General features: G+C 40.0%; 1 protein-coding gene across 1 annotated transcript in view; it reads left to right on the forward strand.

Annotated features, from left to right (window-relative positions):
- Window positions 1-1,733: 1,733 nt before the first annotated feature.
- Window positions 1,734-27,630, forward strand: part of glcci1a (glucocorticoid induced 1a) — a 56,121-nt gene continuing 30,224 nt past the window's right edge. The window contains 3 exon segments of the mRNA XM_044171043.1: window positions 1,734-2,208; window positions 2,211-2,421; window positions 16,773-16,924. Coding sequence (XP_044026978.1) covers window positions 2,056-2,208; window positions 2,211-2,421; window positions 16,773-16,924 — 516 coding nt within the window. The 5' untranslated portion in view covers window positions 1,734-2,055.

Genomic DNA, 27,630 nt, shown 5'->3' on the forward strand with positions numbered 1-27,630 from the left:
ATCCTGGTTTGAATTATGTTCTCAACAGATTACATGAAGTTGGCTCGATTTCCATCTTTACTAGGGTGATTTTTCTTTTGAGTTACTTTGAGCTTTTAAAACAAGCATAGAATTTTTGCTGAGAAGAGGAAACACATTGCATGGAGTCAAGAATATACAGAACACTATATTTGTACCTCTGATTGATTGTTCACAATCAAATTTGGTCTCTTCAACCTGTTGTGCCTTTAATATACCTCAAACTTCAATATTGAAGTTATTCAAGTTGTATTTTAGAAGCGAATAGCCATCCGTCAACTCCCACTAAAATCTTCCTCTGAACCATCTTATTCCCTGTAACTGTTCAGCAGCTGTTGATGCTGGGAATGTGTTCAGTTGGTTGCGACTGTGGATGGCAACTTCCTTTCAAAATAATTTTGAAGAGCTTTGTTTAACTTAAGGGAAATGTTTTGTCATCGGTTATGATCACATGAAATCATTTTGTTACCTTATTAGGACTGATTAGTAGAAGGTGCGGTTTTGAGTCACATGACTTGGACTCAAGTCAAACTCGTCATGACTCTGATGACTTGCGGTTTCTTTACCCTGTGGTTGTGGTCAGCAAGAAACAGAAGGCAACATGCAAAACATTTCCACGAATAACATGCCAAGGCACACTGGATCAGCTTTCTTTTAAAGGAGCAGTGTGAAAGATTTAGTGGCATCTAGCGATTAAATTGCAGTTTGCAACCATTTGTGTCCCGCTCGCCTCGCCCTCCCCTTCCAAGCGTGTGGGAGAAACTACGGCGGCCGCAGAAAACGCGAATGGCCTTATCTAGAGCCGGTGTTTGGTTTGGCACGCCCCATGACAACGCTGCAAGCAGCAATACCAGGAGCCAAGCAATCAGCCAATTCCGAACGGGCAGTGCTCTAGTTTTACTGCATTTGGTGAAGGGTGCAGAGTTTAGGATTTGGACTTGACATGGGACTTGTTAGCCTTCATTTGTGACTTGATAGTCCTAATGCGAGATTTGTTCTTGCCTTGGGACTTAACTATCTTGATTTGAGACTTGACTTGGGACTTGTTCTTGACACAGGACTAGACTTGGGACCTACCTGTCTTGCTGGGACTTGCCAGCCTTGACTTGGGACATGACTTTGGATTTTATAGCTAAGCCTTGAGACTTACTTGCGATTTACAAAACAATGACTTTATCCCACGTCTGGAATGTGACCTCTCCTTTTTCTTTATTCAGAATGAATAAGGAACAGAAAATGGTTTCCGGTAATGTTATAGGCTCATGTTCGGATGTATAGCCATCAGTTAACACACCATCTCACATAGTTTGACTTGTGAAACTACCAATTTTCGCAGTGTTAATCTCTGTAAAATTAGAAATATTTATGTTTTGAGTATAAAGAAAAAAAAAAAAGGTGAGGGTCATAGTTTTGTTTATGCTCTGCTATAAAACGAGAAAAAAAATGTCACTCACTTCTGTACATTTCATACCTTGTCTTTAGATATGACTCAAATTTTACACAAGTTATGATGTTATATCCCGTTTAAATGCACATCAAATACGCACATAATTGAAATACACCATATGCAGTGGTCACCAGCCAATAGCAGACCCTGAAATCCCTTCTGGTTAACCTGCCGCTTATTTATATTGGTTAAAGCTTCCATACATCCAATGAACAACCCATTCAAGTAGTGGCAGTGGTGTGGTCCCGCCCACCCGCGGTCCAGCGCTTCTGTCAGAGAGACAGCAGTGACCAATTTGATTAAGTAACGCGATAATAACCCGTTAACAGCACAGGTGTGCTGTTCGACACGGAACTAACTCTGGAGTTCTCGTTGCTAGTATCGCAGAAATGTAAAGTGAAGACTGTTTGGGACTGGACCTCCTGAATTAACTTCAGAAACTTTGGTCTCTGGCAAAATGTGTTAAAATGGATAGCGTACAGCTGAAAAACAAAACCGTAAAGTTATGTTATGAGCTATTTAACAGGATATTGTACTCTTACCACTCATACTGTTACTTTATCAGCTTTATCAGCTGAACGTGGCTCAGCATGTCAGTATCAACAGCAGTAGCCAGCTCTTCCCAGCAGCGAGTTAAACACAGCGGCTCCCCAGCAGCCGCCTGCTCTTCCTGTAGCAACGACACCACCACGGTCCGGTTGCAGCCTATCCGCGCCACGGTGCCGTACCAGCTTTTGCGTGGAAATCAGCACAGCACAGCCCAACCCGCTCCGCTTCCTCCTCCTTCTCCTTCTCAGTAGCCGGGAGCAACACAGGACCGACGACGTCCCGTTGCTCCAGTCCCGCCAACCCGGGTGGAAGCAGCTCGGACGGCAGGCTGGTCCCCAGGCAGAGACTGTCACCGCCGGACAGCAGGAGCTCACCAGAACGCTCTCCCTACTCGCCTGTTTCCAAAGGTAATTTCGTCCTTTAAAGTAAATGAAGTTATCCTTAATGTACCCATCATTGTTAAGATAGCTTGGTGCTAACTAATGCTAAGTGGCGTCTTGCCTACCATGGAGCGACCGTCACACCAAACTACCTTAGAAATCTGACAATTGAATGGTTTCGGCGATAAATGAACACGATACGTTCATTTAAAAATGAGAACTAATAATTTTTCCGAACAGTTACACGCTACTCTTATGTTCGGCGTACGTATCGTCCACAGTCCAACATTTAAATGTAAATACAATCTTAATTTTAATATTTGTTCCCACAATTCGCCATCAGACGCCACGTTGTGTTTTGGTTAGAGAAGCTAGTGGAAATAATAGGCGAAGCAGCTCAAAATATTAGATTTTAATTCAGATGAGCGCAGTTTTGTAAATTAGATGTACACCGAATTGTAAAGCAGGCTGTCATTCGGACAAAGGCTGTGACATTTTATTAAGCCTATATAACTTTCCCAATAAGCCAGGCAGACCACCTAAAATTGTCGAGTTTTCCATAGCAAGGTTCAATTTAGCGAGCCGTTCTCTGTAACTACGATTGAACTAACGTTACCCTTTTCGGGGCGAGATGCTAGGCTAATTGGCTAGCTTTCTAATTGGGTCATAATACCTTAGAGATCCGATGCTTGACGTTAAAAGTATCTAGAGTGATGCATATAATCGCTATATTTCCACAATAGGTCCCGCAAACATGTTCCAATTTCTATAACAATATCAGTAGTATTTTTAGCACACCACAGTTTAGGCTGTTTTGGTGTATTATTCCAGTGTGCTACGATGGCGATTTAATCGGAGTAATTTGATATTAGCTAATGCAGTTGTTTTTACATTACATTGGCATTAGCTTTGCTATGATGAGGTAAATATGTCAGGACACGGATGCCTGTGTAGTAATGATGCAGCTACTCTGTCGAAGATAAACAGGGCTCCCAGATCTCCATGATAGGAATGATTAGCCATATTTTCAGAATCCGCTGTGAACACTGGAAGCACATTATTAATTGGTTACTGTGAGGTTGTTTACCATCAATGAAACGGAAAAAAAGGGATGTCGTCAGCTGGTCGGTCTATGGCTCCTATGGCAACACTGGGGCCTAGCAGTCTGTGAGACATAAACAGAGCCCTCTGGGCAAGCAGGCCAGCGTCTGCAACTGCACGCATTCACATACAAATACTGTTTGGCAAACATGAATATATGTCTGTCTAAAAACAGGAATACAGAGTACCTAACAAACACACTTAAATAGCTATGGTGTTTTTGCAATCCAGCATGTGTCATGGCTACAACATGGTTCCTACATATTTTGTTGAAGAGCTGTTAGCTTTAATGTTTTAGACCTGTTCTGGATAGAGATATTACAGGCTGTGCGCTTGACTTTGCATCTTTCCACTCTTCCATATCATTGCTGGTAGCAGTGGCGTGTCCAGGCCATTTTGATCGGGGTGGCCAAAGGTGGGGCATGCATCAAGCCAGGGTGCCACTGAGCATGGTGCTTTGGACCCCTGCCAACAACTCATAAACACACAGAGATGGCTAACTTTCATTTTGATGGCCTTTGTTAAACAATGACAGTGGCTATGTGAAGCAGACGGAAGGCAGCTAGTGCCAGTCAGTCTGCCATATTACATAGACAGATGTACTAACATTCCGTCTAAATTGAGTCGCTATATTCATGCTGCTATTGACATTTTCGTCTATTTAGATATTATTGTGGTAGTAATTAATAACTTCAGGTATGTTAAACATGTTTTGGTCTATACAAAATTTAAAGCTGCAATAATCAGTATTTTATATATTTACAATGGATCAAATGGCTGTGTGTAATGTGAAAGGTGTCCCTCGAGGTGATGGACCAACACAGAATTATCACCAATGCTCCAGTTCCCCTCAGCTCTACGGAGCGTTTTAGCATATTTTAGCTCATTGTTTTGGTTTTACGGGCCACAAACTGCTATCATCAACCTCGTTTCCAGCAGCAGCAGGCAGCTGTTTTCAGCAGAAAAAAAGCTCTGATAAACCCACTGTATACTACTGGCACAGCACCAACAGCAGACAGACAAAGTTAGTGACTAGCTGGTGAACATAGTGGAGCGTTTAGCAGCTGAAGAGCCAGATGTTTTTCTCAAGAGTTGGTGGAGACCAAACCAGAGCTAAAAGGAGACTGAATATTGGACTTACTTTCAGTAGTTGGACACAAACATGACTCCAAACAAATGCTAATTTTGCTCTGTATCTGCTGGATGTGTAAAAAGGCAACTCTTTGCTAACATGTTAGCAATAATAACTTTATGAGGTGATAATATGACAGCAGATGTGTTAACAGCTTCTTTCGCTGCCTCCAAGTGGCCAAAAATTCAGTTAATGCAGTTTTAAACATTGTAGTCTTAGATCAAGAAACGCTTCTAGCCAAGTTAAAATCCACCAATACACACAACATTGTCTTGTAGACTTAGACAGGAATTGAACTACACTTACATTTTTGGCCACAAAATGTAAGTATAGTATAAATAATTTACATTGACTATGTAGATTAAAAACAAATTGTAAGGCACTAAGGGAAACTGTGATGTAAGGCTAGTGAAGAGTGTATGCAAGTTTTCATTTCAGCCAAAGACCATAGCCGGTGATTGTGATTTCACTAATTAGCACTCCTTCAGCTAGAGAGGAACTAATCAGTGAAAGTACCTGCTGTAGTGTTGGTTGGAGTAATGACTTGCATTCACTTGGTTAGGGATGGAAACAAATACGAACATTATTTGGATATCAGCAGATAATGCGTTATGAACAGCTGCAAACGGCATCCAAATTTGTGCAGTAATATTTTTATTTTATTTTTTTTTGATTGATCTGAACCTTAAACACACATCATAGACACAGTGCAAGAATCGCTCACTCTTTCCAGTGATTTCAGTATCTTCAATGTCCATTGAGGATGAACATCTATAAATCATATAAAAGCAGACATTCCTTACAGCAAAGTTCCTACAAACAGACCCAGCCTCACAATCATCATTTTTAGATGCTTTTTTTCAGTATCAAAAGCAATCCAGTGATTGATGTCTGTACATTCATGGTTAGAGTGCAAACGGGAACTGCTTGCAGCTAATTCAGCATGACTTTCCACAGTGCAGCTTTGCCAAAATGTAAACAAATATAGGCTTAAAAAATACAGAGGTGTAAATAGTGTTAAGTTCAATATTACACTTGGCTAGGTTAATCCTCAAGAACCTTCGGAATAAGATCATCAGTTTTCATCAGATTTGTTGGAAAGTGCAGGATAAAGCTGGTTGGTGTTGCACAGGTGATCTGATGTTGAAGGCTGGCGTATATACGTACGTGCACAATGGCCTAGACTTACTTTTCTTCTTTTTTGGATTTGGGGTTCAAATATATTTTAGACTTTTTTGCAGGGTCTGAAAGGAACACCCGCCAAGCACCAAATGCGGGTAGATTTTCCGTTTGGTGAGTAAATCTCGGAAGGCTATCGGCCACACTGGCGGGTAAATGTCTGTACCAAAATAGTCATGTAATACCATGCTGAGAGTCTCTACCGCGCTGTGATGTCATTCACCGTGCGCTGCTTCTGTCCTCTGCTGTCTGTGTCAGAGTTTGACCTGTTTGACCATGTTTGATCCTTAACTACATATAATAGCAAATACTTCAGTAGAATTTTGAGATCAAGACTTCTTTAGTTGTATTCAGGCTTAAATTGATTAACCGTTGAAATTGTGCTTCAAATTTTGCTCTGGCCTCTTTAAGTTTGTATTCAACATAATACCTTATTATCTCAATGAAATGTACCGAAATAAATGTATATGTGACACAAAAAGGCAATTGATTATTTTGGCCAGTAAAAAAATATGCTCTTCATCTTATTTCGAACACTGCTTTTTTGTTTGTTTTATTTCGGAACAGGGTTCAAATTAGAGCTGAAATTATTACTGTATTAGTCGATCGACAGAAAATGAATCTGCACCTATTTTGATAATCAATTGATTGTTAAAGTGTTTTATTTATTTATTTTGTAGTAAAACATGTTTCCAACTTCACAAAAATGAATATCTACTATCTTTTGTCAGTCTTGTCTGGTAGTAAACTGAATATTTTTTGATTGTCTCTTGGCTAGTGGAATGGCTAGTTGGTGAACTACTGTAGCCGGCAAGCTAATGTCTAATATACTAGCCAGTTGGGAAGATGTTGACGCTAGTCAATCACCACAGCTTTCCTAGCTAGCAAGCTTGCTAAATGTCACTTACTGTTTGCTATCATACCAACAGTGCAAAGTTTACTACAGTTGAACTGGACATGAAACAGTCGTGCTGATTTAATTCACCTCCGCAAGTGAATCTGTGATTCCATTAACCGGAAGTTTAGCTGTTTTAAATGCTGGTATGACAAGACTTCATCTTGGCTAATGTGTTCGACTGTCATTAGAGAGTGATACTGACCCTATAATTTTCACAACATTACCTGTTAGGAGGAAGAAAGAACTTTAACTCAGCCCACCTTACTATAAACCTTTTACTGCCATTTATTGTGCAGGGGTGAGAAAACAAGAGAAGACAATGTAATATTGTATGACATACAGTGACAAATTCTGTACATAGAAATGAGATGCAAAAACTGTGAAATGGTCTTTTAAGTAGAAGCTTATGAATAATGTATGAGTCCTTGGTGGGAGTGTCTCCCTGCGGTTTGAGATGGTCATCTGACTCAAAGTCATGCTGGATGACCTTGTTATCCCACAAAGGTTTTCAGTATCATCCAAAGGTAAGAATTAACTCATAGTCCAGACAAGCTCTGAGCAACTCTAACGAACACAACACTTACCACCAGTGAGTCTGGTTCTGTCCAAGGTGTCTGCCTCTTAAAGGAAGTTTTTTCTTGCCACTGTCGCCAAGTGCTTGCTCATGGTGGGATTTGTTGGGTCTCTGTAAATATTATAAAGAGTACGGTCTAGACCTGCGCTATAGGAAAAGTGCAATGAGATAACTAACTCTTATGAATTGGCGCTATATAAATAATATTGAATAGATTGATACGCTCTGTTCTAATGTTTTTCATGGACTTGTAGCTCTGAAAACAAATATTACAGAGGAAGTCCAAACATACAGACAAACAAACAGATTTGCCTCCACAACCACCAGTGGTGGAAGAAGTAATCAGATCTTTGACTTAAGTAGCAATACCACAGTATAAAAATACTCTGTTACAAGTACAAGTAAAAGTCCTGCATTCATAATCTTAAGTGAAATTACAGAAGTATTAGCATCAAAATATACTTAAAGTACCAAAAGTACTACTAATAATTAAATTTCAATTAAATTTTATTTATATAGTGTCACTTTATAACAGAGGATATCTCATTGCACTTTTCCTATAGAGCAGGTCTAGACCGTATACTTTATTATTTTGAGACCCAGCAATTCCCGCCAAGAGCAAGGACTTGCTTCCTTTTGAGAGAGAGAGAGAGAGAGAGAGAGAGAGAACAATGCAAATTATTTTTAAAATAATGTATTGGTAATATGAATAATAATGATACATTATAATATGAATAATAATAAGACTAATAATATGAATAATAATAAGACTAATAATATGAATAATAATAAGACTAATAATATGAATAATAATAAGACTAATAATATGAATAATAATAAGACTAATAATAATTGTAGTAGCGGGTGTTAAGCAGGAACATGGGGGCAGTAGGTGGCCTGCAATCGTAGATCCAGACTGTGCAGCTCCGGAGGCAGATATACCTGCAGAAAGCGACAGAAGGAGAGAGGAGAGAGAGGAAAAAGCACAAAACTACGGGAGAGAGAAGATTTGAGTTAGTAACATGCATTAATGGGATAAGAATGCATACAGATGGAGGAGAGAGGAGCATCATGGGAGGTCTCCTGGCAGTGTTGTCCTATAGCATCTTAACTAAGGGATGGTTCAGGACTCACCTGAGCCAGCCCGAACTATTAGCTTTATTAAAGAGGAAAGTCTTATGATGGTGTCTGCCTCCCGAACCCAAACTGGGACCTGATTCCACAGGAGAAGAGCTTGATAGCTGAAGGCTCTGGCTCCCATTCTAATTTTGGAGACTTTAGGAACCACAAGTAACCCTGCAGTCTGGGAGCGCAGTGGGGTAATAAGCTCAATAAGTAATAACTATGAGCTCTTTAAGATACAATGGTGCCTGACCATTAAAATCTTTGTAGGTGAGGGGAAGGATTTAAAATTAAATTCTGGAGCCAGTGCAGAGAAGCTAATATGGGAGAAATATGATCTCTTTTCCGAGTTCTTGTCAGTACATATGCCGCAGCATTCTGGATCAACCAGAGAGTCTTAAGGTACTTATTTGGGCAGCCTGATAATAAGGAATTGCAATAATCCAGCCCAGAAGTAACAAATGTATGAACTAGTTTTTCGCACTAAGATCGAACAAGACAAGTACAGAGACAAGTCCATTATCTGATGCAATTAGAAGGTCATTTGTAATTTTCACCAGCGCTGTCTCTGTGCTATGATGCACTCTAAATCCTGACTGAAAATCCTCAAATAAACTATTGTTATTTAGAAAGTCATACAACTGATTGGCGACTGCTTTCTCAAGGATCTTAGAGAGAAGGGGAAGGTTAGATATAGGTCTAAAAAAACCCAGATTGAGAGTGGGCTTTTTAAGTAGAGGTTTAATTACAGCTACTTTAAAGGACTATGTACATAGCCTGTTAATGAAGACAGATTGATCATATCAAGTAAAGAAGTGTTAACTAAGGGTAAAGCAGCCTAGTTGGAATGGGGTCTAACAGACAGGTTGATGAAGTTAGTTGGAGAAGGTCGATGGTAGAAAAGCAGTCTAAATATACCCTTTTTACAGCTGTTCTTGGGGTCTTTCTTTAAGGATAAATCGTTGCCTGCCAGGGCAGGACATGATGAATTTTGTCAACAAAAATGTTATTATTAAAGAAGCTCATGAAGTCATTACTACTGAGGGCTATAGGAATACATAGCTCAATAGAGCTGTGACTCTCTGTCAGCCTGGCTACAGTGCTGAAAAGAAACCTGGGTTTGTTTAATTTGTGGATTTGGGGGTTATAGCATGGAGCTGACCTTCTTTGTTTTGTGTAACCTTCTTTGAGTTCAAAAGTTATTAAATAATGGTCCCATATAAAAGGATTCTGTGGAAAGGCTATTAAATGTTTAGTGCGTGGGTGAGTGAGTGGGTTTATGTACACTCTGACAGAAGCCAATCAAATCTAATAATGAGATACAGTAAATGCAGTACTAAGGCTATCATTATTGATGTCCACATGAATATTAAAGTCACATACAATTATTACTTTATCTGTTTTAAGGACTAAACTCTCATAAAAATTCAGAATAAGGACCCAGGAGCCTTGTACACTATAACAAATAGAATTGGCTGTATGTTTCCAGCTTGGGTGTGAAAGACTAAGGCTTTCGAATGAATTATATTTTAGTTTAGGTTTAGGGTTGATTTAATAGGCTTGATTCGAAGATGGCTGCAACTCCACCTCCTCGATCAATATGATAATATGATATTAAATCGTTCACTAATATAGCTTTAAATGACATGGATCTGATGTTTAAGAGTCCACATTTAATTCTTCTATTTTGTTGTGCTATTTGGTAATTTTTAGGTTTTTATGTATAACCCCATTTCAGTAAATTTTTTATTTAATTCATTTAAGTGGTCGGGGGGGCAGATACCGTCACTAAGGGGTTTTGGTTGGGTAACTGTTCTGGAAGCGTAGAGAAGCGTGTAGGACTGCAACTCTGCCTCCTGGTCTCAACTCTAGGTTGTCGTGGTTTAGGTCCACTAATAAACCTGGCCAGATTTCTAGATATGAGAGCTGCTCCATCCACAGTTGGATGAATGGTGTGTCCTAATCAGACCAGGTCTTCCCCAAAAAGTCCACCAATTATCTACAAAGTCTACATCATTTGCTGGACACCACTTTGACAGCCAGCGGTGGAATGATGACATGTGGCTAAACATGTCATCACTGGTCAGGTTTGGCAGGGGACCAGCGAAAACTACGGAGTCCGACATTGTCTTAGCATATGTACACACAAATTGACAAGTTGCTATCACAGCGACATGTCAATCTGGATAGAGGCAATGCGTATCCACTGCACTCTGTACATTTAACTAGCTGTGAACTTGTTTGGGGGCTGTCTGTGTTTTCCTCTAAGAACTTTGACCCTTTCGCAGTGTGTTTTCACTTTGTGACAGTTAATTATAACATTTTGCTCGCCTTTAAAACGTCTTTTCGGACTTCATTTGTACTAAAAGACACTCTTAAGTAGTTGACTGTTAAGTTTTTCCAGTAAGTACATTTTGTTTTAAGCCTGTTTTTTGCAAGCCAAAATTAGCATGCCAATTATTATCACAGTTAACGTGAATTTCGGATGCACCTTGCTAACTAAGCTAGCTAGCTCCACCCTCTCATCCAAATGTGGTCACTTCTGACTCCAAGAACCAAGGCGGCTGCATAACAGTTAACCAGCTTTGTACATTAATAAAATATTAATAATTAGTTTAACCGACAAGTATTTCTGGTGCCGACTAAGCGAGGGTAGCTACGTTTAATCGACTAGTGACTAATTGTGCACATCCCTAGTAACCACCATACTACACACGAGTAAGTAATTAATTTCCTGTTGCACAGTTTGTTGCCTGAGTACAGAATAGCCTTGTTTGCGGTCTTTTTTTAAACCTTCGCTTACGTGTTGATGAAACTGTTTTAATACAACAATGACTCCTGAGCGGGAACTTTCCCTTGTAATGGCGCTGCCCCTTTTTAAATCTCTGTAGCTCAGTGGGCTGCGCTGGGCTGCAGTGCAAGGTCCCATTCACAATGAATAACTACTAACTATTGCTGTCCCAGCTTTTGAGTCTGTATGTATGAACGACCCGCAAGTACAGACTCAGAGTCGCTAGCATTGCTGTTGACTCTTAGTCTTGTTTTCTGTGATGTCAAGAGAAATATTACAGCATTTTTTCAGTTTTGTCTCTGGGATTCAGATCTTAAAATATTTGCAGTGGTGGCTTTATTCTGCGCTTGGAGGCATATCCTTCAAACTGAACACACCCTCTCCAGTTCCTTAAATGATAAAATTAGGTCCATAGTCATAATGAAAACACATTTTATTATTTACTATATTTGTGTTATTGCACATGTAGGCCTAACATTACACACATACAGGAATTTTAGTGTATCCCGAAACATAAATTCAACAAAAAAGCAGCATAAACAGCATATTTATGGTGATGTATATTAATGTATGTGTTGTGTATTTGTGTTCTGGAACGTTATGGGGCTTTATGTAGGTGACCTTTTTTTTCTCTCAGTTTACCTCCTTGTGGTCAGTTTCATCTGTGTGCACATTTTAAAGGGGATAATAGGAGCTCATTTGATTGGGCATCTTGATGCTTGCCTGACCAAATTTGTAAAAATGTATTTTGTCACACCCTTTTGTGTTTGCCCCAGGAGTTTGCACTTGTGCCAAGTTTCAGGAAAGTAGTAGTAGAGTCTACAGCCACACTTGTGACTCTATGAGGTCGCACTTATGTGCCAGCCCATGTCCCCCAAACTTGGTAGTTGTCTGCTCGAGAGTTGACTACATTTACATCTACACCTGTTTTGCACATTTTAGGCAAACACTGGGTTTTCCCCTGTAGACTTACTGCAGCATACTTACTATACCATAGTTTCCTGTTTTCACTTAACGTGTTGTCTGAACCTTTTGGTCTAAACTGCTCAGCTGAAACTGTGCTGGTCCTCCACAGCTGCAGACTGATCATAGAATGTGTTATTACATTCACTACGCTACTTTGTCATTTACATGGAATTAGTCGACTACACCACACAAACAGTATATATTTTCATAGAAATAGTTAAAAAATAAAACTATTTAATACTCTGCTTCATTAGTATTATGGGTGGAATCCAGTGAGTGTTGTCTAATCTAATGCAGCATGAATTTTCGTAGTGTACACCAAAATGCAAAGAAATTTAAGATAAAAGAAACTTGGCTACTGATGCCTTAAATCATATGGGATGGATGGTAAAGATGGGAAAGACTCCTATGTGTACCACTTTGTGGGCATTCAGAGACATTAACTCAAAAAAATAATTTCACTGCCTCTTTCCTTTAGAATCTTTCATGATAAGTGACTTCACTATCATTTCCTTTTGTCTGCCATTTGTTTGATAAGGAGTTTACTACACCCATCAATTATTTTACCCAATCTGTAGAAACAGCCAATCTGTTCTTCAACGTTTCCTTAGGCCTCTAAGTCACAATGAGGTTGATAGTAAACTGATGAAGAACTGTTTAAATTCTAGGAATTCTGTGGGTGAGTATCATTTAGATTTTTTCCTACTGTGCCTCAGTGCTCTTATAACCACAGCAAAACTCATTCATGCTTTCAACCTTACACTCAGTAAAAATTACACTTATAGTAAAATTCCAAATTTATAGAATGCTGCTCAGGATGTATTACTACTTTGTTCTACTTTCAAAGCTGACCTGCTTACCTAAAATCCTAGAGACCATAGTGAACTCATAGTGACTATCTTAGACCAAGACCTGACGCTGTTGTTTCCAGCGATACCAAATAATCTGCTCCTACAATAAGTAAAGTCTAATTTGGGTCCTCTTTTATTCACAGTATAAATAGTATTATCTCTGTGATTTCACATTAGGGCTGCCTTACCATGCACTTATTCAAATTAATTAGATATTTATTTTCTTGTACACAGGTCTCTTTTAAAAAAGAGATACTGATCTCATTGAGACTAGCTGTTTAAATAAAGGATGAACTAACTAACCAGTGTCTTAGTAACTCTGTATTTACCCTTATGCCATGGTGCTGTAACCACAAATGTGTATCCCTACAGCCTGTGTAATCAGGGATGATTTACACCTCAGTTACAAGGTGAAAGGAATTAACTGCCTGCCCGCACCACAATGTGTTCTGAGGACTAGGGTGACATCAGGCTTCACTGCACTGAGAGAGCCCCAGTAAAGATTCAAATCAATAAATGCTTTTATTAAAACTGTCTCAAATCATAACTCTAACCTTTTTGAACGTGAACATACTATAGGCTCTCCAGTAAAATTAATAGTGCCACTAAGAAAGAACAACTCAGAACAAAAAATCAACACATTGATTGTTGCTCTGTAACAAATCCCTATACAAACGTAAATGAGGAAAAAATATTATTTCTAGCCTCAGATACTCAGCCTGTTCTTGATGACAGCTTATTTGCTTAATTAATTAAAACAATATCATGTCTATGGTGGCCTGGGTGCTCTGTGCTAGATAGTTTTTGTAGATTCACTGTAGTACTGGTCTAAAAAGTCCTTCTAAAGAGGATCTAACACAAAAAAGAGAAGAGAGACGAAGAGAGAGGTTCTTCCTGTGATACAACTCTTTGGTACCTTGTTGAGCTACTTAACGTATTTGGAAGATCACGACCAAGTCTAATTTAGTCTCTTGACTGTACCAGCCCTCTAACTTGTTTAATAGGATTCTCTATTGTTGGTCCAGAAGCCAAGACACCAGACTACAACAGGAACATTGGCCACATGAGGCATCATGTGTGAGCATGCATAGGATTGGTCGATGTAGTCATTATTCTTTTGCCCTCAGAGTGTGACAATGTGGCTATTATAAAACATTTCCCACAGAGCATGTTTCTGAGGACAATGCTGTCTGTGACTCGAACTGTACTCATGTTTATTTTGATGGAAGGGTTGGGCAGTTGTTGGAGCTTAATGAATCTGTGTATTTTTCCAACCGGGTGTCAGAACTCCGAGTCACTCAAACCGTTAAGAATTTTAAATTGATGGGATGAAAACCAAGCAAAGATGCTGAAGGGCTCAAAGGGTACTAGAGTGGTCTTGCATTTACATTTAATACTAAGAATGCTATGGTCAAAACAATTGCAGATCCATTCTCTTTAAGTGGTTAGTGGTTAATCAGATGTTGACTTGTTTGCATTCTCCAGTAACATTTTTAATATTCATTTAAGGATACATAAAGAAATACTATTTCCTGTACTATGTTCAGAAGAAGACTAACATTTGAATTAAGTGGTTGTTTGGTGGATACTTACAGTGAACTTGAATTACAAGGCTAACAGGCTGTCTTATATCTCATTGGATAATTCAGTAATGCAGTTTTGATGTGTACTCTTTACACCCTCCATTGTGTTGGCATGGATATGGGCCCATACATTTTCTTATGTTAATCTGAAAAAACTGAAGTTATTGGACTTGGCCCCTTGTTACTCTAGATGGCAACCGCCCTGGCCTCCTTCACCACCGTAAGGAACCTCAGTTATCTGTGATCAGGACATGTCCTTTAACTCCCACATGAAACAAACTTCAAGGACAGCCTTTTTTTCACCCAAGTAACATTGCAAAAATCAGGCACATCCTGTCTCAAAATGATGCAGAAAAACTAGTGCATGTATTTGTTACTTCTAGGCTGGGTTATTGCAATTCATAATCAAGCTGCCCAAATAAATCCCTTAAGACTTTCCAGTTGATCCAGAATGCCGCAGCACATGCACTGACAAGAACTAGGAAAAGAGATCATATTTCTCCAATATTAGCTTCTCTGCACTGGTTCCCTGTAAAATCCAGAATAGAATTTAAAATTCTTCTCCTCACCTACAGAGCTCTTAATGGTCAGGTACCATCGTATCTTAAAGAGCTCATAGTACCGTATTACCCAAGTAGAACACTGCGCTCCCAGGATGCAGGGTTATTTGTGGTTCCTAAAGGCTCCAAAAGTAGAATGGGAGCCAGAGCTTTCTGCTGTCAAACTCCTCCCCTGTGGAATCAGGTCCCAGTTTGGGTTCGGGAGGCAGACACCATCTCCACATTTAAGAGTAGGCTTAAGACTTTCCTCTTTGATAAAGCTTATAGTTAGGGCTGGCTTGGGTGAGTCCTGAACCATCCCTTGTATGCTGCTATAGGCCTAGACTGCTAGGAGACCTTCCATGATGCACTTCTCCCTTCCATTTCCTCTTCATCTGTACGCATTCTTATCCCATTAATGCATGTTACTAACTCAATGTTTTCTCTCTCCCGTAGTTTTGTATCTTTCTCTTCTGTCTCCTCTCTCCTTCTGTCGCTTTCAGCAGGTATTTCTGCCTCCAGAGCTGCAGAGTCTGGATCTGTGATTGCAAGCCACCTACTGCCCCCAAGTTCCTGCTGCTACAATTATTATTATTATCTTGTCTTATTATTACTATCAGTATTATTCCTATCATTATTATTCCTATTATTAGTTTATTAATATTAATATATATCATCAATATAACTTAATTTCGCATGTGCGAACTAGGTTTAGCAGCACTAAATTACTCATATTGCCAGTGATCTGTGTTATAAACATTACACAATGTGACACCATATCCCTCTGCTTTGTCAGTGAATTTGCTACTTTTAATTTACCCTCTGTATGAAATATTATGTAAATAAAGTTGCCTTGAATGTAATTTATGCAACACTTAATATTAGAAAACTTTTTAACTCTGCCCAGCTGATGCGACACCAGCGTACGCTGGGATAGTAATCAAGTGGACCCACTATCGCAGTGTGAGTCATAGACTAGAGTGGTAATGTTACTGGTACACTGTTAAAATCCTTCTCCTCACCTACAGAGCTCTTAATGGTCAGGTACCATCGTATCTTAAAGAGCTCATAGTACCTTATTACCCCACTAGAACACTGCGCTCCCAGAATGCAGGATTACTTGTGGTTCCTAGAGTCACGTAAAGGAGAATCGATTTACGGCAGGCAGTGAAATTTGGGCACAACGATAAAAAGAACGGCTCTCACCAAGTATGACTCGGTTCCCTTTGTTCTTATCAAAGAGCCATTGACAAGAATCTGATCCTTCGCGAATGTAATATCACTAGTTAGGTCAAATGACAGGACAGCACACCATCACCACAGCTGAGTGTTGAAGCCAGTGGAGAAGGGCCTTAGCTTGTTGAGTGTTCAACTATACTCACCAGCTAGTGCTAACTTTGTCTGCAGTTTGGTGCTGGGCAGGTAGTGTACAGTGGGTTTATCAGAGCCAGAGCTTTTTGCAGAAAATGACTGCTCGAAATGTTGTCTGCTCGAAATGTACCACAATACCCAAACAATGAGCTAAAAGTTGCACACAGCGTAACTGATTTAGAACGTGGTGATAATTCAATGTCACTACTAGTGTTCCTATTACATTGAGCTAATGTTGCTCTATCTCTTTCTTGTCTTTTTATCTGTGCAGTTGAAAGGACAAAATCCCAGCAGGTGCAGAGCTTGGGGGCCATTTGGCGGACTTCCTCCCTGGGCACTATCACTGGGCCCTACCTCACTGGGCAGTGGCCTTGTGACCCCCATACGCACTACCCATCTTGTATGAAAGATAAATCCACACAGGTAAGCACAACCCACATCCCCTTTTCCCTTCATGTGTCATGCTGTATCCGGTCCCCTACAGAGATTACGTCGTGGCATTTTGGTGACAGCGAAAAGAGAAGGCAGGGGTATTTTGTCATTACAGTTCTGAATTGGGCAGTTAATGCAGAATGTGGCCTATTATTGTAGGATTATACTAATGTATTGGTTTGCAAATTACATGGACTTGACACTGGTACCTTAATTAACTAAGGGCCAGATTTACTAAGGCTTTTGCTGTGGTTTTTCAGGGGCAGATGTGAGGGATTCTGCCCCAAACACGTTGTGTAGGTAGCTGCACCATGTGTCATTTCAGAATGTTGAGCGTCTCTCTCCTCATTGCATACGCATTTAAGGAAGGATCACTCGGGCCAGTCTGTGGGTTGACTGATAGTTGATGAGATTGGTGGGCAACCCACCCACTAACTCTGTTTGGGGAAACACTAGGAAAAAAAAGAATGTCAATGAGTCACATATCATCCCACTCTTCATCTTCAATTTCAACACCAAAGTCATTCTCCCATTCTGTTTTAATTTTAGATGTATTTTCTTTCACTGCTATAGATCAGGGGTGAAATCTGGATTAGAGTATTAGGGCGTCAGTGGGGATGTAGTGTTATCCAAGCCCTCTATTTTCCTAGTTCCTCCTCCTCCAAGCTTAGTATTTTGTAAAAGGACGTTACCCTTAACAGCCAAACTGACCTATTTCCTGGAAGTGTACAATACATTTTGCAGAGGTATAGGGGATACCGAATCTGATTCAATTTCAAGCCATGTACACTCTGGGTCTTCTTGAAACCAGTCTCGAATATATCTGCAGAGACATGAGAGTCTCAGTTTATTGTTAGGAACAACTAAACCGCTCTTCTCCAGCAGAAGCTGTAGGCGGTCCAGTTTTATTCTCTAACCTTTGTTTCGCCATAGGAAGGCTATGAGAGCACTATTCAACTCTAATGTGATTTACACAATAATAATATAGGGATCACTTGAAATGGCTATAATAAGCGTTGCAGAACATTCATTTTAAATAGGTGTACCCTCCACCCAAAGGGAGACTGGACCAACGAGTGAGATCCTGCTTAATATGCCAGATTAAAGGAGTAAAATTGGCCTTATACAAATCAGGTAAAAAGGGGGTAATGTGGATGCCTAAATAAGTAAATCCTGATGGAGGCCATCGAAAGGAGAGATATTGCCTCAACATTGAGTAGTTAATCTTATATGCAGAGAATGTAGAGAACATACAGATAAGCTCAAAAATTTGGTTAACAGATCTGGAAGGATACATAGGTAGAGTAATATGTCATCAGCGTACAATTATATTTTGTGCCGCTTAGCCCCCTTTTGGAGCAGCATAACGCACCTTTTTCTGTCTTCCAACCACTAAAAGCTCTTTGCACTACATGTCACTTTCACCCCATTCACACACATTCGCCAAGCTATCAAAAGTCCAAAGTTAGCAAGGACATGAAATAAGTATGGCCATTCTATCTTATCAAAAGCTTTTTCTGCATCCAATGCCTTGTTTTTTACCTTAGCACCATGTTGTATTATATTTAACAACTGCCTTATATTATTGCATGAATTAATTCCTTTTATAAAACCAGTGGTGACACATCCTAGAGACTCTGTGCTGGTATCGTGGCCAATACTTTCCTGTCTAAATTTAATAACGAAATTGGTTGGAAAGAAGAGCACTCATCTGCTGGTATACCCTTTTTGTGAATCAAAGAAATAACAAGCCTTCATTGTTGAACTAGGAAGTACACCCTCTTCAAAAGACTGAGTCAGCACAGCAAGCAGTGGCACTATTAAGCAGTCTTTGAATTCTTTATAAAACTCTGCCATTAGCCCATCAGGCCCAAGGGCATTATTGTTCTGAAGTTCGCTTACTGAGGCAACCACTTCCACTTGGCTAATGGGGTTATCCAGTAGCTCTTTTTCTTCTGAAGACATACGCGGTGAGTCAAAATTTGACAAAAGAAAATTCTGCCCGTTATGTTTAGACATATCACTGGTCTCAGACTTGTATAAACCTTCATAAAATGACTTTAAGGTGGCATTGATATTTTTTATTGTGGTGCTAGATACTAGATTTGCAAGGTATATATTTTGCTTATTTCCATACTGAATGTACGTTCTTTGTTTACAGAAGAATAGTGACTTTTCAGCGTTCGATGTAAGAATGGTTTCGAAAGCAGTTTAGTTGCATCAATAATGACATATTGGAACTGTTCCCTAAAATGTTTCCTAAATGTGGGATCTTTTAACAAATATTTTTTAAATCTCCAACTTCCGCGCTGTCGCTCTGCTGAGCATGAGAGCTGAGTAAGGGATCACTTTTTCTAGTGACGCCTTAGGTGTAAAAAAAGAAAAAAAACAATTCTGCATGAGGTCTTGTGTACATTCGAATAGAAGGAGAACTCTTTGTCATTGGGGTGCAGTATTCTCCAGGTGTCAAGTAAATCTAACTCACTAAGTGAGACTGGCCTAGTTTTTGGTCGGATTGTGATTTGTTGTGAGATCTATCAAGACGGTGGAGACAACAGTTGAGGTCTCCAGCTACTATTGAGGAAGCATACCACCAGTTAGAAAAAAGAGAGAACATGTGTGTTTGTAAAGACAGCGAGTGATTTGATAAATATTTGTGATGTATATTCCCCATATAAGAGGCCTTTGATCATAACATCAGCCCAGTTTGTCTGATTTAGCCTCCAACTCAGTTAAAATTGCATATTAAATTGCAAGACCCCTACTTCTACTATTAAAGGAGGCATTCTCTTTTAAATTTAAGATGTTCTGATTCATTAAGATGCATTTCCTGCAGCAGAGCTATCTGAACCCTCTTTCTGTGGTAGAAGCTGTGGTAGTCAGTGGGCTGACACATAAATGGAATAGTTTTAAATAATTGACTGTGATAGCCACCTACACATTACTCAGTGTTTCCCACAGGATTTTGTGAGACTGTGATGGGTGGACCTCGGACCCTCTAGGGGGGTTGGGGGCATGCTCCCCCAGAAGAAAATTGTTCCAATACTTCATATATTTGCAAGTTAAATGCATCAATCTGGTGGGGTCCTTGATGTTATTTGACTAAAAAAACTATGCATTTTACATAATTTTAGAATATTATCATTACAATATTTATAAAAAACAAACAAAAACAGGTTGTAATTTTTTACATTACACTCAGACATTAGAAAAAAAGTCAAACTGATGAAGTAAGCGCAATGTCCTGAAGTAATCTTTGCCATAAAAAAGAATCATCACAAAATAACATTGGTTAAACAAGGCCTTTAGTGAAGGGATTTGAACTGCGATTTACTCATCCTCCTAAAGTCAGGGTGAAGCCACTAACCAGCTGTAAGGATGGGTATCGTTAGAGTTGTATCTTATCCATACTCTTATCAGCCCGGTTATTTATCAATACCGGTTCTTTTTCATTACTAAAGAATTGTTGTTGTTTTTTCACATTATTACTATATATTATTATGTAAAAAAGAATAAATTCCAAATAGGATTAGAATTGAGTGATATTCTAAATATAACTAAATATTGTTTCTTGAGCAGCAACAGTAAAGTTTACAACAGGTAAGTCACTATATAAACGCAATAATATCTGACTGGAAACAAATCTAAAATGGCAGTAAAATAAATAGCCTAATATTCCTGACATCAAAATATGAAGAACACAGACAGTATCAGTCCTTCCTCCTGTCCTCTGTCCTCCTCCCTCTGCTGCTGTGATCACGCTGGTAGAGAGAGGATGGGTTGGTTTGTCTCAGCCAGCAGTAAGTTTACAAGAATTTGCCATATTTTAAGATTCGTGGCAAACTAAGATAAACAGTTAGGCTACATAGAGAGCTTTGTTCTAGCTTGTTTGTATCAATTCGCTATTAGCTTAACAAGCGCGCTGTGGTTGTAACATCAACTGCGGACAAAGCAGGTGGAAATGTCGCTTTTCTACTTTTTCCTGGAGTTGTCGTAAACTCGACCTTCCCTTCACCTGGTGTCTCCACCGCGCCTTCTCTCTGCTCTGCCGCCCGCTGTGTTAGTGTGTGAGAGTGTACAGCGGGGAGAGGGGCTGACTGACTGGAGAGAGATGCTTTGCTGAAGCAACGGCACAAAACACAACGTTAAAGATCTTTTATATTATTATGAGAAGTGTAAAAATATTTTTGGTTCATTATGAAACTGTGGCGGGACAGTCTAGGTAATTAATGGGGAAACACCGCATTACGGGGCTTTGCTCAGTTACGGCATAAAGTTCGACGGTGCACTGAGCATTAAATGAAAAGATGGCATAGCTACATGTCAAACTACCAGGGACATTCTTCCCTTATGTAGTAGTTAAACAACTACCCTCAAAACTATTTTCTGACCACCATTAGCTAAGAAATGTCCGACAATGGTTAATTAACCTGTAGTGTCACTGTTCTTCCCCTGCATCTACTTTTACCGTGGCATTCAGCAGTGGAGCAATACCTCGGTTGAAGATTTCTTGCTTACCTCGAAAAGTCACTGGCAGCTTTGCAGGGGGAGTAGACCGTACCGTACACCAGGGACATCTTTCAGCTTTGATTTGACATCCTTGAAAGCAGCCCTCCGACAGGCAACGTCTGCAGGCCAGTCCTCACCTGACCTGCTCGTGATGCACCCATACGATGATGGACCGGGGTCGTTTGGGGTTCTGATGGTTTGGGCTCTAGGATTCTATGAGCCCGGTCACAGATAGGCAGGTGGCTTGGTTGGATGGGCATCCCCAGGGTTTTGCCAAAGAAGTCTCACCTGCGGCCCCTCCGAACATTTACAAATATGATTATGCACACACGGATTGAGATACAGTTACACAACTCTCCACTTACATTTGTAAATAGTTCTGCTACAATAATAGCCCCGTAAGTGTCCTTTTTCTTTGGTTCTTTAGGCGTGTTACGAGTAAAATGCATTATTATAGTTATCCGATAAATTTGTAGATGAACAAAATAAGTTTGCAACAGAGTATTGTAAACAAAATCGTAAGAGCTGGTCTGGGACACGTCTAGTCACTATCCATGCTCAACAGCGCCCCCCACTTTTGCCCTTTAAAGAGAGATTCTGTTTGAGGGTGTCTAGGTTGTAGCTGGGCTTGAATCTCTTCTAAAATGGAGGCTGGTCGGTGTGTGTGTGTGTGTGTGTGGGGAAATCCCAGTACGTGTAGCAATGCTGTTTTGAGTGGTTAAATTAATGCTTGTGTTGGTCAGCCCTAAATGTCTAGATAAGCTCTTAATGTAGCACATTTATTAGTGTGCCCATGTATTGTGTTTACTGCCACAGAAGACAAATTATTCTCATGTTCATGTCTGATGGCATCTCTCTACAGGCTTCTTTGAAGGCTAGCTAACATTAATTATTACTTACGTTTATGTTACTGGTTCTCCAGACCCCGGCTCAGAGCCGCAGTTCTGCCAAGGTAACAGTACCGAAGCTACTCACAACTGAATGGAAATGGATGAATGGAAAACACTGATTATTAAGGCTGTAGGCTCTGACTCACAGAGCTGCTCTAAATCTGATCCCTCTGTGTGAAATTTGAAAATGACATCAGATCATGATTTCGCCTTCATCAGTCAGCTTTTATACTAACTTCTTTTCCCTGACGATGTATCCTAGTACAGTTCTGTACTGATCTTGTACATGCAAACATGTATGAATGAATGCCTTCTGCTTGTGTTGTTCACTGGGCGGCGCAATTAAAATAGTAAAAAAAAAAAAAAAAAAAAAAAAAAAAAAAAAGGCTGCTGCAGTTTTCCAAAGCCCAAGATGATGTCGTCAGATGTCTTGTATTGTTTTCGCCACAGGCTGAGCCTCAGTGAGGACTGTATGAGACACCGCTGTCAGTCTTGATAGGTCAACTATCTACCTGCACTGGACTTGTAAAGGATTTACAAGGATTTTTTGAGGATAAAGTAAAGATATCAGTTTATCATAATGTCCCCACACCAGACTGGATCATCTGTTGTGGGCCTTGTGTGTGTCTGTGTGGGAACACTGTATCCACTTCATGTCCATGGCTTTAGTTCACTGTCAGGTCTGACTGTAAAATAGTGGTATCATTTTATTTCTTATGCCATTGTAGTAATGTTCTGACTTTAATTTGAGCCCACACCATCCCTGGTGATCCTCGCATGCTGTTCAACCTCAGATGTCCCCACACACACATCCTGTTTCTTCCAGCTTGTGTGACATTTACCACCTACGCATCTGTGGAGCTTCAAAAACCAGATGACCCCTTTGCTCTTAGCTTATCAGTGCATCATTAACTCTTGAAGTGACACAAAGGCATGCTTGTGAAAGTCTGCATGTGTGGTGGTGCTGCTGTTTGACAGATGTTTGTATATGCAGCATGTCTTCCCCTCTTACTCCTAGCTGCTTAGTTTTATAGTCCATCAGTCATCAACCTGCCTGTAGTGTCAACTCTAAACCAACCCCATAACCTAAACATATTACATATAAAATAAGGTGAAAACAGATTACCACACTATGATTTTATGTTCCATATTTAAAGAGAATGATAAGGTTCATGTCATTTTTTTCAGATTATTGTGATTAATGTCAGAGCTCAAAAAAAGCTTCTTGCACACAAATTAAATGATCAAATCAGCCAACCTGATAGCTACCTTAGGCATGGGCATCAGGGTTTGACTAAGATTTGAGTATTCACCTTATTTTCAATGGAAATGTGGACACAGCCAGTTGATGTTTTTTTTGTGTGAGATTTCCGGTCTGGCACTTGGCTAGCTAACTCACTTCTCAGCAGCTAACACAACAACTTTTTGGACAACTAACGTTATGGCTTCCACAAAAAACGGAATTGTTTGTGCAGTTAGGGGTTGCCCCAATACGTGGTGCAAACGAAAGGTTTACTTGGAGCAGGAGTGTTTTAATCATCGACCGAGTACGAGAGCTGAATGTGGATGCGAGGTGCCCTACGACCTTTATCCCCCTCCGAAGAATGAGGAATCCCTTCGCCTGTGGTTAACTGCCTTAAATTTGAAGAAACCACCGAAGCGACCGTTTTGTCAACGAAGTGAAAGGAACAAAGACCTACAGAAGATCACCCATTCCCAGAGAAGTGGCTGGGCTATGAAGCCCCAATAAAAACTCCAAGGAGACGTCTTGTCAAGAGATTAGCAGCCGCAGGTAATATAACAGACGTTTGAATGGCTAACGTTACGTTAGCTAATGTTAACTCTTGTTAGTAGTCTCAGTTGGGGTCCCTAATGACAGTTAATATATGCTCGCACAGGGCATTTGTAAAATTTGGAAGCAATATATGCAATATGATTATTTGAATGACCACTACTACAGGTGTTGCTCTTGAAAAAATTAGATATATTAATTAGAGATATCAGTTTGGTGCGTTAACTTGTGAGTTGTCTGGGTATGTTTTATGTTGTATGCTAAACTGGTTGTGGTCTTATGTTTGGCAGATGACAGGCACTGTGATGCAGAGCTTGACCAGACTGTTCCACTGTCAGTGTCACCAAAGCATAAAGAACTCAGTGGGAGGTTCAGGCACTGATGGATCACACCTACATATCAGGAGAAAAGAGGAAGCTCGGATGCTACAGAGAAACACGATGTGGTGGTGAAGGACCCTTTGCCCATGCCATCCTGAAGAATGACACTAGCTCTGCGTTGTACACAGGCCTTCCTCTCAGTGTCTTCTTCGATCACGTTAAATATCTGCAGCCGTTCTATAAAGCAAACTTTAAGATATACATAATGGATCAAATATTGATGACCATGATGAAGCTTAAGTTGAATCTACTACTCCAGGGTGGTCTTGCAGAACGCTTTGCTGTGTCCCAGGGCGTAGTTAGCAGGATCCCCTCCTGTTGGAGGAGCGCATGAGGATCTGCAGTCCTTGGCTGGCACGGGAGACAATCTGCAGCACGATGCCTCAGTGCCCCAACACCACCTGCATCATTGACTGCACTGAGACCACCCTGCAGAAACCACACAGTCTTAACTCCAGAAGTCATACAGCCATTATTATTCCAGCAATACTCTTAAGTATTTAGTTGTTATTGCCGCATGTGGGCTTGTTCTTTTCATTTCTCCTACTTATGGAGGCAGATGTAGCGACAAGTTCATCACTCAAGAGTCTGGCTTCCTGGAGTACCTTTGTCCTGGCGATGAAGCGTTGGAGAGAAGGGTTAATCTTGTTTTTCCAGCGTTCACTCAGAAAGGCGGGCAGTTGTCTGACGAGGATGTTACTGGTACAAGGAGGACTGCAAATGTGCGCATCCATGTGGAAAGAGTTATCAGGAGGCTCAAGGTGTTCAAAATAGTCTCCCAGACTGTACCTATCAACCTGGCACACAAAATCCTCCGAATCTGTGCAGCGCCTGTGAACATGCAGGGTGAGGCCGTCCATGAGGATGCTGATTGAGAATTTCAGTTTACGTTTGGAAAGATCCTGATTTCCACTGAACCTCAATATTTGTAAATATTTACTTATTTACCTGTTGAGCGGACCTGCTTAGACAACCCACAGTGCCTTGATTGTACTATCATTTGTACATATGATATGCTGCTAACTATATTTTTCAGGTATCTCAGTGCTGCATTGCTGATTGTGTCTATTTTAGAGTAAACTGTAAGCCATTGCAGTTATAATGCACAGGAAAGAGGGTGTGTCTTGGATGAACTCAGTTTCATACTAAACAGTTCTGTGTTTGGCACGTTGATGTTTCTACTTGTGTAATGACTGTTTAAGTAATAAATGATATCGAATGATTTTCAGACTATTTAAATGTTAACAGATACAAAAAACTAGCTTTTTAACTTAAAATGTCTGTTTTTTATTATTAGATTTTTCATTAAGTTATCTGTTTTTATTTCAATTGCTAATGTAAGTTGTATTTACTCATATTTTGAGCTAGTGGATGTGGGCATAAACTGAATCACATGTAAGGAAAGAACTAAGAAAAGCTTATTATTGTATGTACATAAACTGGCAAGAAGATTGTATTTCACTCATGGACTGTATTAAACTCTTTACAGAGAAAGTGATTACATTTATTCACTATTAAAAAACATCAATACATTTTAACAACATTTAACTCTGACTCTTTATTTAAGCCTGGGAAGTTTTATGTACAAATTCATTACAATTACTATTAAAAACTAAAACGCCACTTAATGTAAACAACTGAAGCACAAGAACCTGAGCCTAGTTACACATATGTGCATATTTACGGCACAGAGTGAGTCTGCCTGACAGAAACTCCTCTACAATCCTTGGCAGCATGTGAGTAAAATAGAAGGACTTGAGTTTAGGTAGAACAAAAACTCAAATCCAATAACACATCAGTGATGACTTTCTCAGATGGAGCCCAGACAAGCAGCTTGCATCTCTCTAGTCTTGTATAAAACATACCTAGTTGGACTTGCAGGCTTTGTGCAGCCGTGGAACCCCGTCCACCAGCTTCACATCTGTGAGTTTGCTGGAAAACAGTTCAGTCAGAGATGTACAGTTCTTGCTCAGAACAGGACATTTAATCTCCAGCAGATCTGTGGAGTTCAACACTCCATCATGGTTTGGTGACACTAACTGCTGTGCCTCTCTTCTCAACTGTAAACCCGCAGCTCTCCATCTATGTGCGGCCACCTCCTCATTCTCCTGGCCATACCTGGTTGCAGAGTTCCCATGGAACCTAGGAAAAAGGTGCTCTCTAACAAAATTGTCTGGGTTAGTAGATGCACGCACAGGGACCTTTTTTGCAGAGCTAGCCGTTACTCTCAATTTACATGCATCAAACCACAAGTTGGGAGGCACTCTCCCACTAACCTCCTCCAAGCTGGCACATTTATCCTCTAATTTAACATACGTATTGTAAAATGACATGCATTTCTGGCACTGCATGTCAGTGCCGTGTTCACCATGAGGCTGCTGGAATTTGGTCTGGTTCAGCAGAGATGCATTTGTGCAGAAGGCTGCCCACTGGAACATTGGCCACTTCTAAGCTCATCTTCTGTGCTCCATGTGGGGCAGGCAGGGGTTGGCGGTAGTGATGGAGAAATGGGCAGTGTGTTTTCAGAGATGTCGGCACTTGCTTTGTCGTGCTTGAAACATATATCGCTCAACCTTTTCGGGACTAAATTGCGCTGCGTCCCTGAGTTCCAGTGGCACTGCGGGCCGTGCAGGACAATCCGGTCAGACCTTTAGACTCCGCAAACTGCACCTTTAACAAAGTTTAAATAGAACAGTTGTGCATTTTAAGGTATTATATTCCTCGGTGTCACAATACTTAGATAGAAAAGATGAACAGTTCTGTTTATATTGACAACTTTCTTTTTAAACTTACCTTGATGAGTTGTCATTCGAGATTAGACTGGTCTGCTAAGAGAATTAGCCACTAAAACACAGCAGTTGTTGGTTGTTGAATACTTTTCTAATACTAATCCTCTGTCATTTTTGTGCAGCTGAGCAACAGTTATACATTTGTCCTTAATCTGTCTATGGCTGGGCTAAGATATGATTCATTTTGAAGTTCTAGTGCTAAAATGTTTTTAATCATAATATAATCATTACTTCTAAAACACTGGACTATATATTTTTTAATTTTAGATGATAGTAAGATGCAATTACTTAGTTTATTTTAATTTCACATTTTCTCTTGCAGTGGTGGTAATTTTGT

This window comes from Siniperca chuatsi, linkage group LG17 (genome assembly GCF_020085105.1).
Source record: "Siniperca chuatsi isolate FFG_IHB_CAS linkage group LG17, ASM2008510v1, whole genome shotgun sequence".
NCBI classification, from domain to species: Eukaryota; Metazoa; Chordata; class Actinopteri; order Centrarchiformes; family Sinipercidae; genus Siniperca; species Siniperca chuatsi.